The sequence below is a fragment of the Solanum pennellii genome, chromosome 4 (genome assembly GCF_001406875.1).
Source record: "Solanum pennellii chromosome 4, SPENNV200".
NCBI classification, from domain to species: domain Eukaryota; kingdom Viridiplantae; phylum Streptophyta; class Magnoliopsida; order Solanales; family Solanaceae; genus Solanum; species Solanum pennellii.
The window spans coordinates 67,252,149-67,277,597 of record NC_028640.1 but is presented as its reverse complement, the minus strand read 5'-3'; the positions used below and the strand labels follow the sequence as shown (position 1 = coordinate 67,277,597).

Sequence of the window (25,449 nt, the reverse complement as noted above, 5' to 3'; positions counted from 1 at the left end):
ATTTGCTCCGAATACTTTTAATTTCTGTGGACGATTGCCAAGAGATAGATCGATGGGAAAATGAAAAAAAAAACTGAAGCAAATTTGATGAAGAACTGAAAGTCACTAATTTCTACCCAAAATTAAGGGCAACTATTCCATTTTATGCATGTCTGCTGTGTGAAACAAATACAGGCAGACAATAGTAAGTATCAAATTTAATCGTGCTAGTTGATGACAGATAACAATGAATCTGAGTTCAGAATACAGCAAAACTATAAGTTCCCAAATATTAAATATGACAATAAGATCATCACTATAACATCCCTGCAACAGTATTCTGAAACAGAGGAAGTTGAATCTCCAGATATTACAAAATTCTGGATGGGACTTTAATGGATAGAGAAGGGGGTTCGAGCTGGTGTAGGGGAATAATTTACAAAATTTCACTAATAGGCACCTTCCGAAACCTGCTTGGGACCCAGGTAAGTTGATCTGACTGACTGGACTAAAAGGGCACCTTGTAAGTTGTAACCCATCATCTAGAATAGGTTATTCACCCCTCTTGAGCACCTGCTCCTTGTGCTACTGGGGATGTTAATTTTCAGCTCAGCATTTCCCAAAGCAGTTTGGCTAATGTTTAAGGCTAGCATCATCGATACAATTTATCACCATCCAATCCTCTAGCATAGCCGGAGTTTAGCTCTGATCTCAAAATACCTGAATATGCTACTGATGTCAAAATGCTTCTCCGAGTAATGTGAGTGTTTGGATCCTTATATCTAGAACAAACAATGATTGAAGAGTGCAGCATCCTGCCTGCAACCAATTATGTCAATCAGAACGAGAAACACTGATTAATACCCCCCACCCACCCACCCTCCATTCAAATTGCTTGCCACACTTTGACTAAGCATAATTATTAAGAGAAGCAGAAATATTTAGTTATTCGTTGAAAAACATTTGTCATATTTTGACTTTCCATGCAGCAGGACGATACAAGAAGGAAAAATCTGTCCAGCAAAACACTTTGTGATATTTCAAAATGTACTTAAGGAAGGGGAACTACTTGTGGGACGTCTCAAAAGGAAAGTATCATAAGCACTTTTTGGACAGATGTAACATATTTCCCGAACAAATTTGGTTGTGCTATAATAATGAAGAGTGTTTCTGTATTGCATCTCTAGGAACTAAGCCATAAATGGCAAGTTACTCACTTTTGCTAAGGTGAAGGTTGAGGAATAGTCTCATGCTTACAACTCGGTGAAGTCAAAGGTTTAGTGTACCATCTTTATGTGGATTACTAAGTTCACTGGGTCACTAGTCAAAGATAGTTTTTTGTCGTCTTTTTTTCTTTTCTTTTTTAGTTTTGTTGCTTTTCTCGGGCTCATCTTTAAAAGTGGTTCTTGTTTGACACATTTAAAAAATTTCTAGTTGGAGGATTTGGCCCACGAGGATTTAGATACTAAGAACTCCATCATGACAATTTCGGCTGCGTGTCAATTTCGGCTGCATACTGGGATATCTAGAAGCAAAAGAAACTGACACTAATTGGGAAGCAAAGCAAAATGTTTATAAAATGTTACTTCTGTGAATTGTATACAGTTTCATGTTGTCGAAGGGTAGAGTCCTCCCTGTAATATTTTAGGGCATTTAGTAGGCATGCCCCTTAATGTTTTTAAGAAAAAAGTTAACAGTAGGCATGCACTTAAAATCCTAGAGTCAAGTTTAAGAAATGTAAAGGAGTTGGGATGCTTGCTCTTAGTTTATGATAAAGCAATAGCCCACCTTCTTCGTTTTGATCTTTGCTTTTAGTAAACAGATCAGGCTCTACACCTAACAACCCACCCCCTTTCAGGTTCAATAATGCTCATTTCTTTATTTTTAAAATGGGGCAAGCATAATGCGCTTTACCAGCCAACCCGATCTGACCTTCGAACTCAGGCAATCAGAAATGATGTTACATCCTCATGGAATTGAGCAGACAAAATAGAGCCATAGCAGCACAATATGTGTCGTTCAGAGACTAGTGGCAAAACCTGTATCGAATACTTGGATCTATAGGAAATGACTGGCCATCAGAAGTTTTGGCTTCTCCTTGTCTTCTTCAGTTTCTAGTGATACAGCAGCTTTCATTTCCTCGACCCTTTTGTCCCATATGCCATCTATTAGCTTCCATGTTTCATCACTAACTATCTGGGTCTGCATAAAATCATGAAATGACATCAAAATACATAGAGTATTCATCATAAAGATCAATTAAAGAGCATCCATCATGCTTACCTCCATAGGTCGAGGTGCACCAAAAGTTGCAAATCCAACATTTCCAGGTGCAAACGTCACCCTCCCTGGAAGTGAAACTCCATGGATTCCCCACCGTCCAGCATATAAAAGGGATCCATATTCATCGATGGGACTCACAGTAGGCTGACAAATAAAAAAACTTTATAACTCTAAATGCCATTACACGACAACAGGCAAGTAAAAGAGTACTATGTAAGAATGAACTGTAACCCACTGCAGCCCATGATAGTAGTTTGTTCGTTGGCAATTTGCCCCCCTGAATAAGCTTAGTTTATATTCCATCAAGTAATTTTTTGCATATAGGCAGCAATGGGATTTGGCACCCACGTGGAGCTTCCGAAGCTACCGAGAGGAGAGAGACATGATAATAGTAAGTTATATAATGGGAAAAGGAAATGGGTATTAGAAGGGGGGGGGGGGAGAAAAAGCCGCCTTAACTAAGAGCATCTGCAGTACACCCCCTCACCACCACTTCACAAGCCTTCAACTTTCTAATCTCCCTACTTTCCCTGAATCACCACATTGCCCCATCCCCCTTTGAGTCTCCTCTCTTTGTTCTGTCACTGTGTAATCCTCACCCGACATCAATTGCAATTTAAATCTACTAGAAAAGGTCAGCAAATAAGCTACCCAAAAAAAGGGGGAAGGGATTGTGGCAATTAATCTAGTCACCTGGACAAATATATTGGATGCTGACAGTAGCAGAATGGTGAATCAAAACAAAAACAGCTACGATTAATCATAATAAGGTAGGTCAGATTGTGCTGTGCCACATTGCATTTTCCAAATGAACAGGTGTGCCAGTTCTCTTAAACGATGCAACATGTAACCCAAGAGCCTGGACACAAGTCCAGGTGCGCACCCGGGTAAAGTGATTTACCTGAATGTTGAGCCATCTTATAACACTAAGCATATATAGAGAAGGATAACCTCTAGATGCAGACACCAAAGCTGTGAACGAGCAAAGGCAATCCGTCAAGAAAGGGGATTCATCCCCAAAGTTCTATTCTTTTATCAACAGAATTACCAGCTTTATCTCAAAGTGAAGTGGTTCGTGAAGGTTAAATCAGACTAGTCAATCAAGAAAGGGGAAAAGGCAAGAAGCGAAAATCCTACTCTCTTTATCGGGAAAAAAGGCAAGAAGTGGTTGCCTGTATGCATCAGACAGAAAACAGAATGGCATTTTCTGAGATCGAGATCTCTAAACATGCAACATGTTTCCAATCCCAAGAGTTCCGCTATAAAAGTAGTTACACCAAATCTACTCCAAAGACCACCAAACCGTAATCCTCCAAAATATTTTATTAATGAAATAAGCGGGCTCATTCTTAATTTTTTCTTTTTCTTCGGGAGGGAAGAGAAAAGAATAAAATTGCATTAGTCTTCCTCAATTATGTCAATGATAAACACTGGAAAGAGAAGCAAAGAATCACCTGAGGACTTTTGGGTGAGCTTTTGTATATGCTCCAAATTTCATCGGCTTTGATCTCTCCTCTCTCAAGTAACACATCTGATCAACAGATACACAAGCATAAGCCAATCAACGATAAGTCGCCAATACCAGTTGCACAATTTCACAAGTCTTACTCATGGACTCAGCACCAATTCAGGGAAGGCAATACTTAAAGTGACTAGATGATCAAGGTTAACTAACTTTACCTGTAATTGTCTCTACAGCATCGTGGTTCTCCTTAAGAATAGATAAGCATTTCTCCACGGCATATCGCATGTACTCATCTCTTAGTGCTTCAATTTTAGCAGGGAGCTGCAAAACACAATAACTTGTATTAAAAATTCGACGTTTATTAGATTTAACATTTACAAGATCTAGTATATACTGACATTTGGTAAGAGATCTCTCTGGTATCTGTAATAAGCCTTTCCCAAGGCAGTCAACCCTGTCTGCAGTATCAAAAATTCTGCAAGCCTGGAAGCTTCTAAAGTTGCTTTTGCAGAGATCCAGCATAGATTGTCAACTCCAAACATTTCTTCCTCAATTACTCTGGCTACATATTCAATCTATCAGTGTCCCATGTGAAAGAATCAAACCAAGAAAAGGAGGAAAAAACAAAGATACAAAAAGAGTGGTCTTTTAAGCAGATTGATATTGTACACATAAGGGGTATTTCCATGGGTTTGCCTTGGCATCATGTTCATGCCATTGTATTGAATCTACATTGTCTAACAGTGCATATTCTCTCAAAGTAAATTCAAGGGGATCATGAATAAACAAGAGAACAATGCAGTCTAATATATAGAGGTCTCCTTATATTAGTGACTTACCGATTTGAAACACATACTTTGGAAAACGTCATTTCACTATATGAGATGTACAAGCCTAGTCTAGTATATAACAAGGTAGATGCTCAAAATTTATGTCAACTATCAGAGTATTAGACTTATGGATCATATTATGCAATTCTGGAAAAAAGGCAATAATAAAGCATAGATTTAGGACACATTTATTTGCACTTAACAAGTGTCTGAATCTGAACTATTCAGACCTCAGCCCATTAAGCACAATTTTTTTTTATTTAAAGTATATATCATTTTTCACTTTAAATATCATTGTGCACTTAACTGTCTTATAGTAAATATGATTGTTGGATATGAACAGTGAAGACGAGAAACAGAGATTTCAAACATAAGATCCATAAGACAAATGCACGTCAAGTGTTTATAGAACAGAAATACTATTTTATTTCCCACTTACGAGCACATGCACGGACTATTGAGTTCACGTAATCTGCTTTCCTTTTAAACACTCTGCCTCCAATCTCCACAAATTGCATATTGGGCTGACTACGAATGGATTTGATGTCCGTCTGTCATTATATCGAAACCAATTGGCACAAACGTGAGCAAGTCACAAATTTAAGAAATACTAAGATTGACTAATATAGTAATATGATATTTATATGAATACAACCTCAGTGAATGGTCGGTAGGGATCTGGAAGGTAACAAGCAAGAACTGCAACAGCAGCTTCTCTATAAGCTAGTCTTAGTGTTAACTCCTCAGGGACCTCAGTACTATCTTCTTGACCCGTTTCAAATGTGCCTTTTTGCTGTAATATTAAATGATATAACATGAACATAATGTACTAAATCAAACATACAACAGATGCTGCGTATCTCAATTTTTAGCACCTACCCTCTTTAATGCCTCAAGGAGTTCATCTCGTCCTATATAGTCCAAGTCTTTCCTTGCGGTCAAAATTCCAGCTTCATTCCTGCACAGGAGGAGGTGTGAGCTAGTCCCCCCAAATGAAGAATCAAAAGGAACTACAGTTGAGGATTATGTACAATATATTTTGAAGTTCTGCTCCAGTAAAATCTTCTGTTTGCTCTGCAATTTCCTGCAATAGAGTGTCCTTTTCCCCTTCTGACCGGAAAAATTTGTTCCGAGCATGCACCTGAGAGAATTGAAATGAGAATCAAAACAAAACATACTGACACAAAAACTCCAGACAATCTTCAAAAGATTAACAGATGTCAATCACTAGTGCAGCGATACATACCTTCAATATGGCCAATCTACCGTCTTTTGAGGGCAAACCAACCCTAATAATCTTGTCAAAACGACCCTTTCGCAGCAGGGCAGGATCAAGAATATCCAATCTATTGGTTGCACCAATAACTAAGACCTGATAACCCAGCATTAACAGCAAACTTAAGAAGGTCTCATAACTTCTTTACGGGAAACCATCATCTTAACTACGATGTACCTGTGATGTTGACACTTTAAATCCATCCATTTCTGTCAGTATCTGAAGAAGCCCTTGTTCCCTCTCTGCACCACCCTAAGAAAGAAAATACACGCCGTTTACTGTATAAAGTTATTCCAGTACAGCCCATACATATATTTATTAATTTCAAATATGCAAAATGAAAAACAAAAAAGGAATAATATTGTATCATACCCCACCAATATCTGGTCCACCGCGTTTGCTGCCAATTGCGTCTATCTCGTCAATGAAAATAATAGAAGGAGCAAATGACCTGGCACTGGAAAAGAGATCCTTCACACGTGAAGCAGCCACGCCAACAAACATCTGCATAGATGTGAAAGGTTAGAAGCTAGAATGCTGCCAAACTGAAAAGAAAAATTCCTGAATCAAATATTGGAGTGCGAACATAGATAGTATCCACATACTATGGAAGTATAGAAGGTTAGGCTAAGGGCCTTAAGAAACATGCTTCTATTCTTTTCTACTTCCTCCCACTAATTTTTCTGATCTTTGGTTACACAATTGAAGGTTAGACTGTTAAGAGTATATTTCCTGAAGCCAACAACTCGGTTTGATAAGGAGAGAAAAAGATCCTGATTTTTTAGAGAATGGGTACATTATTTTGAGATATGCTTGCGGCACCTCTATTACAGACAGACAAACAAGGAATTCTGACTAACAGAGCACACCCAAACTCCACTGCACAAAGGAGAAGCAAAGATCTACCTAAACATCGTGGCAAGGGATATAAAGAAGGTGGAAAATTCTATCACCATTTTCGGACCCACATGCACTTTGAATTCGGCAATTCAGTGGTCTCAAATATTATCATTTTCAATAATATCAAAGCCTTAGACTTCCACATGAATTAGACAAGGTGTATTTATTACAAAATAGAACGCAACACTCTCATGGAGATAGTAAGGAACTTGTACACAATATTCTAGTAAACAAGCTCTTCAGAATAGAAGACGATGGATCCACTACCCAATTCATCCACTGTAACCACCTCCTCTTTATACTCTAGAGAAGTGATCCTTCTCCCTCCACATTTACTTCCACTCCTCAAATCCTTGCTCTTCACAATCCCCAACTAAGTAAATTGTGTGACCATCTCATCTTCAAGCTTAAACTATTAGAGAGAGCACACATCTTATAACTCTATTATTATGTCCAACACGCTTCCTCACATTGTGCTAGATTCTTTTTCAAGGGCCAAAATACAAGATAAAATCACTTTTTGAGAGACAGAGAAATCTGAACCATGATCTCTTTGCTGATTTGATACCATGTTGAATTCCATAATCATCTTAATCTAGTATTTTGGTATTAGAACCAATTGGATGGAATGCATCATCATCTCCTTGTATAGTCTGGGACAACATCATAAGAGCTAACTTTTGAGGTTGATTAAAGCTATGTTGCTTGGAATCTTCAAAATTGTCAAGGGGTGTGCGTGTCGGATTCGCAAAAGTAGTGTATTTTTGGAGAATCTGACACGGGTGCGGCATCAAAAGTAAAGAGTCCGCGCAACTTAGGATTTAAGCACAAGGTCCACTTTTTAATCATGAAATCAGAGCTAAGAGAACTCGTTTTAACAACCGCTTTCTACATTCATGTTCTATGGCACTTGACTTATCTCTCTCAATTTAGACTCATCAAGTCAGTAGCTTTCTCTCTTCTTGTTCTATCGTTATGGCTTCTCTCTCTCAATACAGCCCATGGAGCTATTCTGGGCTTTTATATATATATATATATATATATATATATATATATATCAATACAACCCATCGAGCCACTAAAACTGTTGCAGACACACTCATTAGCATGTTGAGCCTCATTTGTCTCCCTCTACTTCATGTTCACTCCTACTCAGTCTCCTCTCCTCTCTCTCTCTTGCTTGAAAAAATAATAGTACCAAACAAAATTCTTTAGTACATGTTGGATGAAATTAGACAATACACTTCTCCTTCATTGTTTGTGCAAGGGTAGAAAATGTCCAAAGTCACTTCACCCGTAACCTTAAGGTCTTAGACTGGATGAACAAATACTTCCACACCAAACATAGGTTAGCTGTTAGGTAAATTTTTCTACGGACTACTGTAGATAGTAAAGAAACTGTTCACACAAATAGATGTTTTACATTTGCTAACTGATACATACCAAGATTGACACGCATAAGGCTATTATTTCTGAGGAGTTTTTGGACATTAACAATTGAATCATGCCCAGGGAGACCACAACATAGGGCTGGCCATCAGAGAATCATCCATATGTTTTACAAGAATCCATATTAGAGTATATCCCTGCTTTTGTGGGGAGCTAATATTGATTGTTCATGGTCCACAATTAAGCATAGAAAGCATAGTAAATATAGCGCCACAAGGCAGGTAAATGTTTATGAAGAGTTCATTAGCAGGAAGGAATGACTGAAGACATTCAATCGAGTTGTGGTAAATTATAGCATCCAAAAAGATATCCCACAATGTTTCTTTAAGATCTAAAGGACCTATAGACAATAAGCTAAAACAAAATTGAGAAGTGAAATAAGGTTTATATATATGTGTGTGTGTAGATATATATGTGTGTGTGTGTGTGTGTGTGTGTGTGTATATATATATATATATGTAAAAACAAAGAAACAAATGAAAAAACTTGCAAGTGTTTACAAGAAATAAATACAGGTTCAAGAAACCGAAGCTAATGAAAACCTTGTTATCTTTTCTTATTCTTTTTGAAATGGAAAGTAAAAAAAACCTTGGTATCTTTAACAAGCAATTGTTTGAATCGGCAGGGAAATCAGGAAAATGATACATCTGGTTTTGCCAAACATAACTGGAATGTAGCTTTCATTTTGGAGTCCATTATAGCAGATATAGTCATACATGCTGTAGTTAACCCTGTAAGTGGATGTTGTTGCCCAAAACAATAGTCAATTAAAGAAACTTTAATAATCTTGCAGCTGTTAGAATTTACTCTTCCATTTAAGTGTGTCGGAATTGCAAGTACTTCTCACCTCAACAAAATCAGTACCATTAGCAGCAAAAAAAGGTAATCCTGCTTCTCCAGCTATAGCTTTTGCCAGAAGTGTTTTGCCAGTTCCAGGAGGACCATGGAGAAGCACACCTTTTGGGCAATAAATCCCTTTGTCTTGAAACTCTTCTTCATTCCTCAATATTCGAACAATCTCTTGAAGTTCTCTCTTAATATATTCTTGGCCAGCAAAATCATCAAAAGTTATACCAGTCTTTTCTTCTGCTGATATGAATTTTGCACTGATGGCAGATGGTAAAAAGAAAATTAGATACGTACAGTGCTTTTTTTTTTATTTAAGTAAGAAGATTTTATTGATGTTTGGGAAAAAGAAACGCCCATATACAAGAGATAACCAAAAAGTAGAAAATCTGCAAAAACAAATGTTTTTTATACCAAAGGCATCCAATCTTCTATACCCAAGGGGATCTCATGGATGCACCAAAAAGCAATATGGGATCAGGGCTAGTCCTGAACTAAACTAAATTTATCACCATCCCTTCAAAAGCTCCTATTTCTTTCTCTCCACAAAATCCACGAAGTGCTACATTCCAAACCCTATGTCTTTTCCTCCGTCTGCCACAATTACAGCTGGTCAACATTGCTTTCAAAGTGCGCGGCATCACCCATTGTACTCCAAACCATGCCAGAGTTTCCCACCATAATCTCGAGAGTCGAGACTTAACAGCAATGAAGAAGAAGATTATTAACGTGCCCAGGCCCTTGCACATAAACCACCAACTGACATAAGAGAGTTTTCTCTTCCTTAAATTCTAGGTGTCATGATTACCCCCTCTAGCTACTAACCAAGTGAAAGAAAAATATACATCTCTTGGAATCACAGAAATCCAAATCAAATCATAAGGATTGTCAATCTTTTCCCTGGTCAACATCTTCTCGTTTTTTTACAAGGTAAATTTTATTAGTATTTCGGGGAATAATATATACAAGCATACACCAAAAAAAGAGAACCTACACCAAACTATGGTTCTCAAAAGAAGAGATCCAATCCTCTATACAAAGTGGGACCTCGCAAGTACACCAAAAAGAAACTAGGGACGAAACACTACTCTTCATTTTTACAATATCAAGTTCCACACCTTCAAAAGCCCTCATACTCCTCTCTTTCCAAATGACCCACATGATTGATAAGGGAGCAATGCACCGCCAAAAATACAAATAAACAAACCTTCCTTAGTGCTCTAGGGATCCAAATGGAGTCTTGGAGGTAAATACCTTCCTCTCTCACTAGCAACTTCTTATAAAAAGAGCAAACAGTGAATAAGCCATCACCACTCTCTTGCAACCTCCATACATCCATTAAGTTGTTTGGTGTGTCTAGGCTATACAAAAGCTGAATCAATTGTGAAATTCTTCCATCTCACAATGATTTAGGTTCCTTTTGAATCTTAAGTAATTGTGAAATTCTTCCCTCTCACAATGATTTAGGTTCCTTTTGAATCTTGAGTCATGGTGGATAACACCCTATCCACTCATGAGACCCACAAATTTGTTGGATTGTCATCTCTTGCTGGCTAGATTCACGATATAAATTAGGAAAGGCTTCCTTCAACTCGATCTCCTTATACCACTTATGTGTCCTCAACTAAACCTACTTCCGTCCCCAACCTTGAAAGAGATATGTCCACAAAAATGTTTTCAACCCTTCATGATACTCCTCCACAAACCATACCTAAATAAAGTTACAATGTTTTTTATACTCGATCCACCATCCATTATACCATATTTATCCACCACCACCCTCCAAAGAGCAGTCTCCTCCATCCCGAATCTCCATATCCACTTCCCTAACAACGCTTTATTGTACATCCAGAAATCTTTCACTCCAAGCCCTCCCCATTTCTTTGGAGATGCTAGCAAGACAGAAATAAAGTATCTCAAAGACTTCAGACCCGTTCCACCACCTATTTGCTATATCCACATAATCTAATTCTCTGAGCTACATGTTCTTGAATCTAAACGAAATGCGCAAACTGCTCCTTATACTCCCATCTAGCAAGATAGCGTATGATCCAAGGTCAATCTAGGTAATGGGACTTGCAACACATTTGGGACCAACTCCTCTCAATCAGTGGATACCAAGAATCTAACAAATCTAGATTTTGATGTGGAATCACCTGCTCTGGGCCAAGTAAAATTTGCACTGTCAAAGGAAGATAAATAAGATATTGGTTATCAACAAACTCTAAGGACTCCTCCATCACCCTAGAGATCACCCTTGCAATCCACTCTCCCGTCATGAGATCTTACAGTGTTAAAATCCCCTCCTAACACCCAAGGGACCTCCCACCCTATCATCTTAGTGGATATCTCTTCCCACAAACTCTCTTTCCCCCACCGGGCTGTACACCCTCCTTTCCCCGAAGCCTAACTCCTCATCACTTCCAAAGATTTTACCAACAATGCGACCATAAACTCCCCCTTACTTACCTCCATCACGTCTAATTTCTGTCATCCCATAAACTTTGATAACCATGCATTCCCTAAAGCCGAAACCCAATCATATTTTGCCCATCCACCACCCAACTCAAGACTTCTCACCACCGCACTTGTCACCACCTCCATTTTAGTCTCTTAAACGCACAATAGTCCAACGCCCCACCCCCACCCCCACCCCAACTCCCTACTCCCATTTTAGTATAGCTCACTTATAAGGGTCATTAATTCCCCCTTCACATTCTAAGAAATAATTTTTACTTCCATAATCAACAACTTTACCTTACCCTCACACAAATCCTCCTATATCATGTACCCCCGCTCTTACTCCTACTCCTACATCTCCTCTTAAACACCAGTAGGTTAAAATTTACCCTCACCAGCAGTCCTCCAATCTCCTATACCCCAACTCTTACTCCTGCTCCTACCTCTCCTCTTGTACTCCAGCAAGTTGCCTTTTTCCTTTTATCCTTCCGCGTACTCTTTTCCTTACCCACCCTCATGTCAACAATCTCCTTTTCTCTAACCCCTTTTGCCTCTTGTTCAATGCCTCGAAGGTGTTCTAACACCCTACCCTCCTTCCCTTCAAAGACCACTCCCAAAAATTCCCCGAACTTCAAGTATTTCTCTCCCTCCCTACTAATCAAGCTTCTACCTTCCTCAAAACATGCTAATGGCAACACATCATCCTCCTGAACATCATAACAGCCATATATAGTACCCAAAAACAGTTAGCAGTTTCCAAAAACATGACTAGCAGCCCTTTCTCCTTAGAAGAAGCAAAATGGAGTTGGAACCAGTAAAACAGGTTCAAAATTCCGGATCTGAGATTTTCCAGCCGGACCCAAGACACTTTCCTGCTCCGGCGGGTGAACCAACCCTAGAACCACTTCCATCCCGGTTTGCCCACCAACCTAGAGTGGTCATTACCCTTCGAAAAGTCGGAACGAGTTCCCTTCAGCCCATGATTTACATAAACCAGCTTGCCGAAACTAGAATTCCGGTCCCCTGGCCTTGCGAGAACTCCAGATCTAACATTCTGCCGGCCCCCTGCTGCATGGCTGCTTCTCATAAAATGATTCGACATAAAAGTCTCTATTGTTCCCCAAACCCCATTCCCATTCATCATGTGCCTTTGGTGAGCATCCTTGTTTATGCAACAAATTTAACAAACTTAGGAACTCCACCTCTTCCTATTTCCAAAAAATTTATCCTAAACTGCAAATCCCAATAGCCTCCCCCATCTTCTAATCTCCAAACTCGTTAGATTGTCATCTCCTTTCGGCTTGAATGCTATATAAGTTGGGGAATGAAATGTTCAAGCATTATCCACACAGCACTTATACCACCAAAATCTTACTCTCCTCCTATCCCCTACTCTAAATGCCACATTGTCGCTAAATTCTACCCATGTGAACTAGACATACATATGAACTTTGAACTTGTGCCGCACTTCGGGTTTTTCACTTTCATAGATAAGCTCAAAGTTACCAGGGAATATTGGTCCTAAGTGACAACTATACCTATCAAAGCTCACAGTAAACCCATCTGATTCAAAACATACATAATTTCAAGCCTTAAAGTGACAAAGACGAAACTTGATAAAATGCCAGGAAAGGTATAAATCCAACTTATCCAGAACATACAAAATTGAAAGGAAGTGTACAGTCAATAAAAATATAACAAACAGTGAAAGTTTTCAATTACCGGCTTTTTCCTAATGAACCAAGGGCACGCTGCTTGAGTGGCTCTTTTATCTTTTTGGGAGGGCTGCCCAAATCGCAAGGTATTAGTTTTGAATAAATTGGTCTCATCTTATTATCAATCCAAATGTACAATAGAACTGAAAGTGCCAGCCGCATAGACCACACAACTGCTGTCGCGACAGTAGAATAAACTTCAGCAGGGATGTTATTCACATTATACACATCAACATTTACAAGTTGTTGATGCAACTTCCTCCAAACATCATTCCATCTATCTATTGGCATCCGGTCAACGACATGACGCTTGAAAACAATTTCTTTTTTAGTGTCCCCTCCTGAACGATTTGTTTTTCCGTCCTTGTAATATGGCAGAATCACTACAAATAAATCGGAAACCAAATAAACAAACTTGGGAATGCGGTAAGATATGCTCTATTAGATATTGCATCACTGATTCCTAGATAGAAGAAAAAAATAAGTGATAACTAAGTTGATAAGGTTAGATATTGTCACAAATTAACAATAGATAGTAAGAATGACTTCCAAGCCTTTCAGTACCTAGAATTTTAGTGGAGATCCCCCAAAGGTACTAATACCTAGAATCATCTTCTTTTAATTGGTAACCTCCTACCCAAATGCATGCACAATAGTTTAGTTGCATGATTTGTTAATTTTCTGGAGGTGAAACAGTACAAGAGGTGCTCCAACCAAACACACACTTGCCCAATAATCACCATGTGCACTGGACGGAAAAGTTGTCTGCTACCTAGAATTAAATTCTTTTAATTTGTTATGATGCTCAATCGCAGGAAGATCTTCTATTACTTAACATAGTGTGTACAAAGCTCAATTAAGCATCATAAAAAAATGAAATAAGAAACACATAGAGAATAGTTAACCTGAAACTGTCTGCCCATAGTTTGAATACTCCATAAACTGCACATTGTTTGCATTCAGAAGGTTTTGGAATTCACTGTAGTCTATCCTATGAGAATTTTCAGGATCCCACTCTGTCCCCTTCAGCTTTCCCTGCATGGCCAGCAATTTCCTACTCCATTCTGAAGCCAGCACAAGCTGCCTCTCTAATTGAACATTTGCCTTTCTTTCAAACTCCTCTAAATTATTTATCCGTTCACGCTCTGCCTCCTTCAATTTCTGAGATCCCATTAAACAAAACATCGCATTAAAACTAATATCCTGTATGTAACCTGAAGTAACAAGTCATAATTATTTTGTTGTTGTTAACCCTTAATTATTATACACGTACTTCTAATCCAAATAATGCAAAATATGGTTATCTCAGGAATCATAATCATACTTGAATTTGTTCAACATACAATCGAAATTCCCATAAACAGATAAAAAATTCTGCAACCAACTAGAGTATAAGGTGACCAAAAGGAATAACTTTGTATCAAGTTCCATGGAATTCATTCAACACAACAATTCATGCAATCTCCATCACCCTAATAGCATTCCTAAGTTAACAAATTGTGATAAGTATTATGTTAAAAAAACAAGTAAATTGTAATGTTAAATCATTCGATTATCAAATTCCGTAAATTTAACCTTCAAAAGCAAAGTTAATACACTTAATACTCCTACCAATCAGCAAATTAGCATGAAAAAAACTAAAACTAATACAAATTCTTCCCATCTGCATCAATGCAAGCAGGCGCAAAAACCACATTATTCCAAAAAAGAGAAAGCTTACCTCAAACAGCTGCTGAGCTGATTCAGTTTCATCACCAGCAGAGTTAGAATTGGAACTGGAAGGGGATGCAGCAGCTTTACAGAGGTGGACATTGAAAGGCTTTGAACCAATATAGAGGGAATTCCGGCGAGGTTTTAGGTGGAAATTGAAAGCGGTGAATGGAGATGAAGAGTAGTATGTGGGTAGGGTTTTAGGAGGAGAGAAAGAGGGTTTTAGTAAATGAATATTGGATGTCATCTTCTTCGATTAGCTCATCCGTCCTCTTCTCTTATCTTTTCTTCTTCTCAATCGTGTGAATATCCCAAGTGAAATACAACTCCATTTTCATCAATTTGTATTTCAATCTTTTATTTTCATGAAAAAATATTTACTATTAGTTTTGGGCCAGCAATTAATTTATTTTTTGGGTATGTCTACTTGAATTTTGTATTTGGTATCCAATTATTTTGAAGTCCCACTCCATAGAGGTTTATTTCTTATGCACTATATAGGTTTCTCTTCTATTATATTGGTAGATACAGTCTTTTTTTTTAGGCTTCTGATTGAACTTTAAGATAATAAGAGAGAAGTCAGTCGACAAATAATTGGTAACTAAAGGTATGGATTGAGTTCTCACTCTAAGCCAACACTAGTAATTTGAAAAAATAATAGACATCTAGCACATTCACTCGTTTTTCTTTCTGATAGGCCAACTCAAAGAGGGAAATGCAAGGGGCGTTAACGGTCTTTTTTGTCTCGCCCCTGCTACTGAAAAGAGAGGTGCTATCATTCTTCGTTTCGTTCGAAAATAGACCCGTAATCTCTATTAATTTATTTTATATTTTTATTTGAATAAATATTTCACATTTATGATAAACTTATTAAAATTGATCCACCACTTCTTATTCTTTACAATTATTAAAAAAAAATGATTGATTCATTTGTATACGCATAAATGAAATAGAGGGACTAATGGAGTAAAGGGATTTCAATGATTTATATATTTACAAATTATGTATAAAAAAATAGTATAATTTATAATAATTAATAATTTAAATTAGTTTTGAATATCTGATATATTTTTAAAATTTGAGTAGCGTCACATAATTAAAATACTATTAATAATGTATATATATATATTAGGTATAAGCTTATTTTCTAATGTATATATATAATACAAAGTTAAGGATAGATAAAGTGATATAACACATCTTGATAATTAGAAATGATATTTCTTTTTTTCCCTCATTTTTTGATACTATAAAATATATTTGCGCTTCGCATTATGCACTAATTAATTTACAAAAGTTTCTTTTATCTTTTAAATAAATCTTGTCAAACAAATAAAAATAATATGCATTAAAAACATTATCATAAAATATTCATCAAATATTTGTCATATAAATTTCATTATTAGAATTAGACCTAGATGACCAATATTTTGTTTATTATATCTTTTTAAAAAGTATATATAGATATATAAATAAAAGATTTTCGCTTTTAAATACCATGTTTGATATGTGAATCTAACAGTACCAGACTTGTTTTTTTCATGAGATAATAAGAAAATTTTGTTTTCCAAAATAAATTCATATTCAAACATTAACACTATCTGTCTCATAAGTTTGAAGGCCTAAAGTCAAATTTCGAAAAATATTTTTCTTAAGTGACATATATGAATTGAATAACTATAACATACTCAACGTAAAATCATGAGATTAAACAGAGAGAAAGTTAATGCCATTAACATATACTCAAGAATTTGTTTCAGAACTTTTGTTTATGATGTAGCTATTTATATATATAACTTCATAGAACTCTGACAATTTTAGAGTTGCTTTCTAGCTATGCTATTCAGAAACGGAGTTGAGATTTTGAGTTTATGAGTTTTTGATTCTAGAAGATAAGAGTTTACTAATTAATTAATTATACATATTACGCAACACGAATGAATTAATTGCGAAGCTGTAGCTCTGCCCCTTATCATAACACACTACAAAGCTTATATAGGAACATCAGAAGGATATTCTTTTGGAGATCTTTTTACAGCATCCTTAACAAATTTCTCTTGATCTTGAAGATTTAATGGCATTTTGTCATAAACATCTGTAAACAAATCTTTCAATGAAGGTTTATCCACCTTCTCTGCTGCTTGAATAGCTTGCAATACCTAATTCAGAAAGAAGAAAAAAAATGAATATTATAAGCTTTTAGCAGATATCAGATGAAGATCAATGTTGTTTAAGCCAATATTCAACCTGTTTTCTGATGTCTCCGCGAAGTTCAGATTCATCTTCATCATTCCACCAGCCATTTCTTTGAATGTATTTTCTGAATTTTGATATAGGACTTTTTGCTGTTTTCCAGTGTTCGATTTCCTCAACGGGTCGATACTTGGTGGAATCATCAGATGTTGAATGGTGAGCTACTCTATATGTCATGGCCTAACACAAAAGTTGGAAGTTTTTAGTATGAGTTTCCTAAAAGAATGTCAAGTCTAGCAGTTTTAAGAGTGATTTATGTTTAACAAATTTCAAGATCCAGATTTTGCAACATTGTGTTGTAAACTTGAACTCTGAGATGAGTTTTTACCTCTACTAATATTGGCCTTTGTTCCTTGATTGCCATTTGCCGAGCTGCACGAATAGCACTATAAGTTGCCAAGGCATCGTTGCCATCTACACGAATGCTTCTAACACCATACGCTTGTCCTCTAGAGGCGATTCCGTCACCTGACATAACAAGACATCAGAGAATCTACATTAAGTAATAAGGAGAAAATTACTAGTAAAAGGTGCATTGTATGTCAAATGAGTTTAGAAAATACTTCGAAATTGTTGGTTTATAGGAGTGCTAATGGCCCATCCGTTGTTGCGGCATATAAAGACAACAGGAGCATCCAATACTGCTGCAAAGTTTAATGCTGCATGAAAATCTCCCTGCAAATTACATCGCGAGAAAATCAGTCAATTGATGTAAGATATGCTTAAAAATCGCGTTATTTTTGCTTGCTTAATTTAATTACCTCACTGGTGCTACCATCTCCAAAATAAGTGACCGCGCAAGCCTCCTTTTTTTCCATTTTGAGGGAATAAGCAACACCCACGGCCTGAGGAATCTGTGTTCTGAGGAAAATGGAATTCGGAGCAGAAAATTGATTAGATGGAATATCCTGAATCTTAAGGGGAAATGCTAAAAACTTTGAGATTCTTACGCTATTGGCGAAGAAACAGTTAAGTAATTGAGCTCATTAGAACCATAGTGGCAGGGCATTTGCCTTCCTTTTCCATAATCAAACTTGTTTCCGAACAATTGATTGGCAACCTGTTCCAAGGGGTAACCACGCCATAATATAACCCCTACTTCCCTGTACTGCAATGTACAACAACATAGTGAATTACATCATTTCCCGGTTGTAGAATCATGAAACTATTGTCAAATCGAGCAGAACAAACATAAACAAAAAGACTTTGCGTTCATTGTTTCAATCTGCATTATGCAGCTGCTAATGCCAAATGTGTTCTACTCATCTTAAAGACAAACCAACAACTATTTAGCGGTCGTTTGGTTGTTGGCTAGAGTTACACAGGTATTAGTAATACATGGATTAGTCATGCAAAATTTAGTTATTTCAAATATGCAGATCCTAAATTGCTAACCAAAATACATATATGGTGTGTTGAATTTGATAAATAGCGACAAAACAAATGCTACTAAACATGATACAAGTTATGGTTTAACCAGCAACCAAACGACCCTACTGACAACCCAAAACAATGCTCCTAAACATGATACAAGAAAAGTGCCAAACTCATTGCTTTCAGCTCGTACAACGTACAGAAAGACTACACTTATTTTGAAACTACTGACTTTAGATCTTGAATTCATCTCTGAATAACAATAATAATAGCAAAAAGTACCTGAGGTAACACGAAGTCGTCTAAGGAAAGAGCAGCAGCAGATGCTACGTTGATAGCTTCTTCTCCAGCAGTTGTGAGATAGAACGACAACCTCCCCTGCCTTTGCGCTTCATAAAAAATGGTATCCATAGTTTGAAGTGTCACCATTGAGCTATACATCTTTATTGCCAATTCTTTGCTCACCTAACCAAATAAATGCATCAAATTTCAGTTTTTCAAATTCAAAAGAAATGAAAATTTGAAACAATTTCAAATTACCTCCTCAAAGATTGTCCCTGGAAGTGGATAACCATCATCATCAAGAACTCTATAACAAGGTAATCTCTTCTCAGACGACTCCGAAATAAATTTCATTTGAGGAGTAATTGGAACTTTTCCACCAGGAAAATCCATCACCTGCCAATTCCAACAATTACATGAATCACCATTGTACGTGTGTCGTTACATTTAAGCTCATCTTAGTCCAATATTACATAACATAGAAAAGTATCATATTATTCTACTGACATATATATATATCTTTAACAAGCCTAAACGACTCCTAGAGAACACGTTTAATTAAACATCCAAATAAAGGTAAGAAATTCACAACAAATACTATAATAACCTGAAAATCATCGGTATAGTCATTAGTTTCAGCAAACAGAGAAGATTGTTCTTTCAATGATAAAAGTCTTGTTGATGAAAAACCAACAAGTGTTATAGAGGAGGAATAAAATTGCCTAAGTGTTCTTTTACTAGCAATTCTATGAGTTTGTTTACAATTGGAGAAGAGGATTTTGAGGAATCCAATCATATTATATGAAGTAAAATTCCAAATTTTTGGCCTAAGTTTTTGTTTTTATATTTTCTTGATGCTCTACTCATCAAGAACTAGAAGGAAATGTTCATGGAATTGAGACACTAGAAGAGGAAACTATATATAGAATAAACTAAATTTTTCGAAAAAAAGTGAAAAATTCTCATAACCTTTTTTTGGATCATTGTACAAGTTTTTCGAGAAAAAAAAGGAAACAGAACACATTTTCAAATTTTAAATTTTAGTAACAAGATACTAGTCTCGTATATTTTAGTAACAATTCAAAGGTTTAGTTAATCTTAGCTTAAGTATATATTTCTAATGATTCATAAGAATTATTATACGTCATATTAAAACAGTTAAGAATCTATCTGTACAAAATATCTAGACCAGCTATGAGCAAAAGAATTTCATCCATTCTCTTTATAAGTCTCCTAGACTAATATTTAAATTTCGAATACGATACATTTATTTTATACAAATATTAATGGTAATTAATGTCATCAGTCAAGTTATTTTTGTCTTGTTCTCTTTTACAATTATCTCCTTTTTTTGGTGATTTTTTTTCATACTTTTAAGACCATAAAAGAATATTTTTTTAAAATATGTTCTCATATTTTTAATCGAAGACTATACCATTAAAGTTACTTATTTATATATCAAGTTAAAATTAAATAAGTAAATAATAATAAAAAGTATATAATATTATTAATCGAATTAAAAACCAAGCTTAGTAACTCAATTGATTGGCGGTAAATATTTGATTCCCTATTTGGCAACCTTTTTCCCTTTTCCCTTTTACCCAAATTAGAAAGGCAAAAAAAAGATAAAATATTTACGGAATTAAAGACAAATACAAATGATTTAATAACATCCTACCTAACAATCTGACAATTGAATTTATTATACAAATAAAGACAATTTAAATCGATTTCATAAAAGTCTAACCTAACTAAAATAGTAACTACTTTTTTTGGGAATTAAAGTCTATTAACAAATTTTCTTATTTTAAGTTAATATAAAGCGTTATAAAGCGATTTAAAGTTAATTAAATTAGAATCTAAATATGTAATTTCGGGCTATATATCTAAAATTTCAATTCTCCAAAACTTCAAATTATGATTTCAATTTTTTAAAATAAAAACTTGATTCATAAATTTATATTTTATAAAAAAAAGTCTCAAGTACGCTAAATTTTGCAAAAGAAAAACTCATGCTCAACACTAAGAAATTATTTATACCATGTAAAAAAATTATATTAAAAAATACTTAATTACAATTATTATTTTTAAGTTTTTATTTTTATTTTTATTTTTTTGGTGACTATCCATTTGTAATTCACTCCAAAAGTGTTTTATCTTTTGCAATAATCAATTGTTTTTTCAGTCAAAATTGATGTAAAAAGGACTATCTCTGTCCTGTCATTCTAATGGTCCACTCCACCTAATTTATATTATTTTATCATTATTGACACATTATTTATTTTTTAATCGGAATTTAAGAAATAATCTAATAACTCACGTTGTATCTTATAATATAAAAAATAAAAAACTTACCTCTTAAACGTTACACGTCATGAAGATATTCAATAGCAAAAAGAGTTGAATCATAATGAAGTGTTTTTTAATTGGTGGGATAAGATATATCTGAATATTTTAAAAATTAAAATAGCTTATAAAAGTTATTTTATTTTGCATTAACTTATTCACTATTTATAATTAAATAATAAGGTAAAATAATTTTATTGTATTTGATATCTCAAAATTAAAATTCTTATTTCACTGATAAACGATCTCCAATTTGTAGTTGTATTAATTAGTTAGTTTCGTTTGATTGAGAACAAATTATCTCAGAATTAGTTCTCTTGAGGTTAGAGATCTTGAGATAACTTATGTCATCATATATAAAAGATAATTCTTCTCATCGTTATGATATAAATAATACAATAAATTATCTAAACATAACAAAAAAGTTTATTCTATCACTATTTTCTTATTCTATCTTATTTATTTTTATCGCTCGTACCAAACCAACCCTTACATTAATGTCACGCTTACACTTTGGCAAATGTAATTATTTTGTTTTTGGATAAATGCCAAACTTCTCTTCAAACATCTCAAAATGAAACACGTCATGGTGAACTTTTATCCAAATCGTGTAAAACCAAACTTTCTTGAATTATTAATTATTATTATTATTATTATTATTTTATTTTATTTTATTTTAAAATAAACTTTAATTTAGAATCTATTAGAAGTCCTGAGATCTCGGATTCGATTCTATAGTCAAAACTAAACTACTATGTAAATTCTTATTATCTATCAATTTTATTGGATATATATATATTAATTATTCGATACTTACATACTAAAAACAAATTAAAGTACACATAAACTTAACTAAATACCACAATTATTTAAAAAAAATAAAATTTTTCATGAATTGAGAATTCAAAAATTGTTTCGATCGATCACATGTTTAAATTCCAAATATGACATTTAAATAATAAATTTTTTCTTTGGTATAAATTTCTAACTCTGTCAATAAAAAAGTTATCAGAAGTAAATATTAAAAAACTTTACCTGATTTTCATCTTCTTCATAGTCAATTGTATCTAGTTGCTCTCCAGCTTTACCGGACTGGTAACGTTCCGGCCGAAAAATGGCGGCAGACTCGCCGGAAAAACTCCCCGCCGGCTTAATATAACCACCAGCACCGGCGCCGGCGGCAGAAGTTGTAAACGATCGTAAGAAACAAACTCTTGTGTTTAGAAGAAAATGGTTAAATTTTGTTGATTTTGAAATCAAATTTGCCATTGATAATAATTTTGTTTGAACAAAAAAAATGGTTAAATGGATTTTGTGATAATAAATGAGCTCAAAGGGAGAAGTTGATATGCATTGGGTTTTTAGTTCTAATTTTTTTTTTTTTGGGTGAGTGTGTATTTATAAGTAAATAAAATAAAAAGACCATACTCATAAATTTGGATTTTATCATATTTTTTATCAGGGGTATGAGTAGAATTAATTACGTGATCAAAAGATCAAAGTTTGAATAATAATAATAATAATAATAATAATAATAATTAAAAAAATAAAAATAATAATAATAATAATTTTATTTAAAAATTTGAGGAGCCAATGAGGACCATCTAAACTTTTCCTACTCTAATAATAATTATTTTTAAAGAAAAAAATACTTTCTTTTCAACTGTTTAAATCATTGTAAATATTATTATTTTTTAATTGTGGATGTTCATAATTTTTAAGTACCCTTCATTCCTTTTTATTAGTTACAGTTTTTCTTTTTTCAGAAAGGATAAAAACTTAAAAAATTGATGTATCTTTAATGTAAAAATTATAATTTATAATTTATAATATTTTTCATCATATTTAGTTTTAATATCATAATTATGAGATCTTTTGATATACCTTAATGTTATTCAAAAAATAAAGTTTTAATAATGTCGTTCTATATACTTAGAAAGAAGAAAATAAAAAGTTATCTTATTAAGTTCCGTCGTTTTTATATTGTTGTTTTTATTCTTTAATATCTCTGTGCATTCTATGAATAAAAGCCTTAAAATTTTCAATTATTTATACATTTATATAATTTTTTTTAATTGAAAATAAAGTATTGTTAGTTGATAAAATTGTTATTTGATTTTTTTTATTTAATATTAGATTTTTGTATTGAAATTTAACTAACCAAATTAACATATTACCTCTTTTTTAAGATAACGCTCCCGATTAAATATTTTCATCATAGGTATAAAAATTTCATTTTCTTATTTTCTCTAATTTCAGGTCCACCCTCTTCCCCACATTTTTTTTAATTATGAATTTAATTTACTACTCTGACCCCTACCAAATTTTGGTTGTGAAATAAAGGCATATACATAAATATGTCACTTAATTTAATTTTAAATTACGTTTATACCTTTTGATTTTGGGTGTGTATAAGTATACACTTAAACTTGTATAAAGTTAAACAAATAGACACACATGTCCTACATATCATTCTACGTATTATTTTTTATGTTATATGGTGTCTTACGTGTATTGTGCCATGTAGAATTCGTATATTTATTTATTTAAAAATTGAATAGTTAAAATATCTGTATATAAATATTATTTCAGTCCGCTGTACATATAAATTGTTTGCATTATAATATCCATTGGTAGAAACTGATTAATTATTTATATACGTTTTTTTAATTCTCTAAACATCTAGTTGACAACTTTGAAATCTTTTTTTCTACTAGAGAATCAGAGAATTTCACTTGTATTAAATAATAAAAAATGCATATATAACCAAAATAAATAAATAAATAAATAAAGAGAATAAATAAGAGTCTAGACTTTAAAGAAAGAAATAAAAAAGTTCAGATTATTAATTACACATGTACTGAAATAACTTGTGAAATAAATAAACTCAATGTACTCAAATTCTTCAAATAATATTAATTTATAATTTTCTAAACTTTAATTATAATTTAAATTATCTTAGAGGGAAAACTCCGTAAAATTAATGCAATATATGATTATTTTCTAAGGATAATAGTAACATTAAATCAAATTTTAACAAAAAAATAAAATTGCTATATTTCGAATAATACATAAATATATTTTTAAATATTTCTTTTGGTATTAGAATTTTATCAAAATCTTCATCTAGCAAGATATATCTTCTTTCCCTATGTTTAGGTGATAAAAATAATTTTGTCCTGATTTTAAATGGCAACAATTCAATTTAGCACCAAGCTTTGTTTTCATCGTCAATTATATACTCTTGTTTTTATTATGTTACGAAGAAAAGTCATATAACATGAATCGTAATGAGATAATTGCAATTTTTTACTACTAACAAAAATATCTAATTTTAAATATTTAGAATGAAGAAAAAATCATATAAAAAGTACTTCATTATCAATAAATTTTATAATATATAATTTAATTAATTTTCAATATAATTATCGAATACGCAAAAAAAAAAAAGTCATCTTCAATATATTGATGAATAGGTGGAACATATGTTGGCATTTTTTAAAAAAAAAACAAAAAAACAGAACTTTTTTGGATAGGTTTCAAGTCATAAAGGTATAGGTAGAGAGAGATAAGAGTGACACGTAAAATAATGCATTTTTAGCATTTATGACTTTGTACATTTGTCCATATTCACGTACTTGAAGAATTTTTTATTTTTTCTAAAAAATCAAATATGAAAATAATGTGTGGTTTAGTTTGATAATAGGCTTAAGTCATCTGTTAGCGAAAACGTGAAACTAAAGAACAAGGAAGAACAACAATATTTAACGTGGTTCGGATCAAAATGATCCTACGTCCACCAAAGAACAACTGCACCAATATTTATTTCACTATACAAAGAATATAAGTGAAATACTACAAGAGAGAGAACACAATGCCTTAGAAGGTGAGAAGGCAAGTGAAAGGATGATTTGAAAATGAATTAAGAGCTACCTATTTATAGGAATAAATTCATCCTATTGATGTCATCCATGACATCACTATGTGTCAAAATTGTCAAGGTTAAGATAGCAAACCATTTTATGGTTTGCCTAACTTTCACCTACCAAGATACAATCTTTGACTTGTATTTCCTACTAATTATCTTCCTACCAAATATTCATATTAATTCATCTTCCATTTAGTTTGATTCCACAAGAACCAAAACCAACTCTTTCAATCTCCACCTTGGTTTGTGTTCCAAGCATGCGTATAAACAACTCCGGCCAAAACTTCTAAGCTTACTGGGCAATCCCATTGTAAGAAACAAGAAGAATCAAACCTTTGTTGAACATACCAGCT

The 25,449-nt window shown here is 33.9% G+C and overlaps 2 protein-coding genes across 3 annotated transcripts; both read right to left on the bottom strand.

Annotated features, from left to right (window-relative positions):
• Positions 1-109: 109 nt before the first annotated feature.
• LOC107017854 (probable inactive ATP-dependent zinc metalloprotease FTSHI 4, chloroplastic) lies at positions 110-15,358 on the bottom strand. 2 transcript variants are annotated; one of them, XM_027916414.1, is made up of 17 exons: positions 14,924-15,358; positions 14,109-14,364; positions 13,211-13,586; positions 9,030-9,288; positions 6,206-6,337; positions 6,011-6,085; positions 5,804-5,929; positions 5,589-5,698; positions 5,437-5,515; positions 5,213-5,350; positions 4,997-5,108; positions 4,126-4,289; positions 3,943-4,048; positions 3,717-3,793; positions 2,263-2,406; positions 2,019-2,181; positions 110-794 (listed from the first exon to the last, which is right to left on the bottom strand). In XM_027916414.1, the coding sequence occupies exons 1-16, from the start codon at positions 15,158-15,160 to the stop codon at positions 2,038-2,040; spliced, it is 2,535 nt and encodes an 844-aa protein (XP_027772215.1). In that variant the 5' UTR covers positions 15,161-15,358; the 3' UTR covers positions 110-794; positions 2,019-2,037. The 2 variants fall into 2 exon arrangements, with proteins under 2 accessions (XP_027772215.1, XP_015073619.1); XM_015218133.2 differs by having other exon boundaries at positions 110-798; positions 14,924-15,357.
• Positions 15,359-16,653: 1,295 nt separating this feature from the next.
• On the bottom strand, positions 16,654-22,546 carry LOC107018340 (2-oxoisovalerate dehydrogenase subunit alpha 1, mitochondrial-like). Its single transcript, XM_015218801.2, has 9 exons — positions 22,204-22,546; positions 19,081-19,218; positions 18,823-19,005; positions 18,117-18,274; positions 17,928-18,027; positions 17,730-17,841; positions 17,495-17,634; positions 17,161-17,346; positions 16,654-17,072 (listed from the first exon to the last, which is right to left on the bottom strand). Exons 1-9 carry the CDS (start codon positions 22,435-22,437, stop codon positions 16,905-16,907), a joined length of 1,419 nt encoding a protein of 472 aa, XP_015074287.1. The 5' UTR covers positions 22,438-22,546; the 3' UTR covers positions 16,654-16,904.
• Between the last annotated feature and the right edge of the window lie 2,903 nt (positions 22,547-25,449).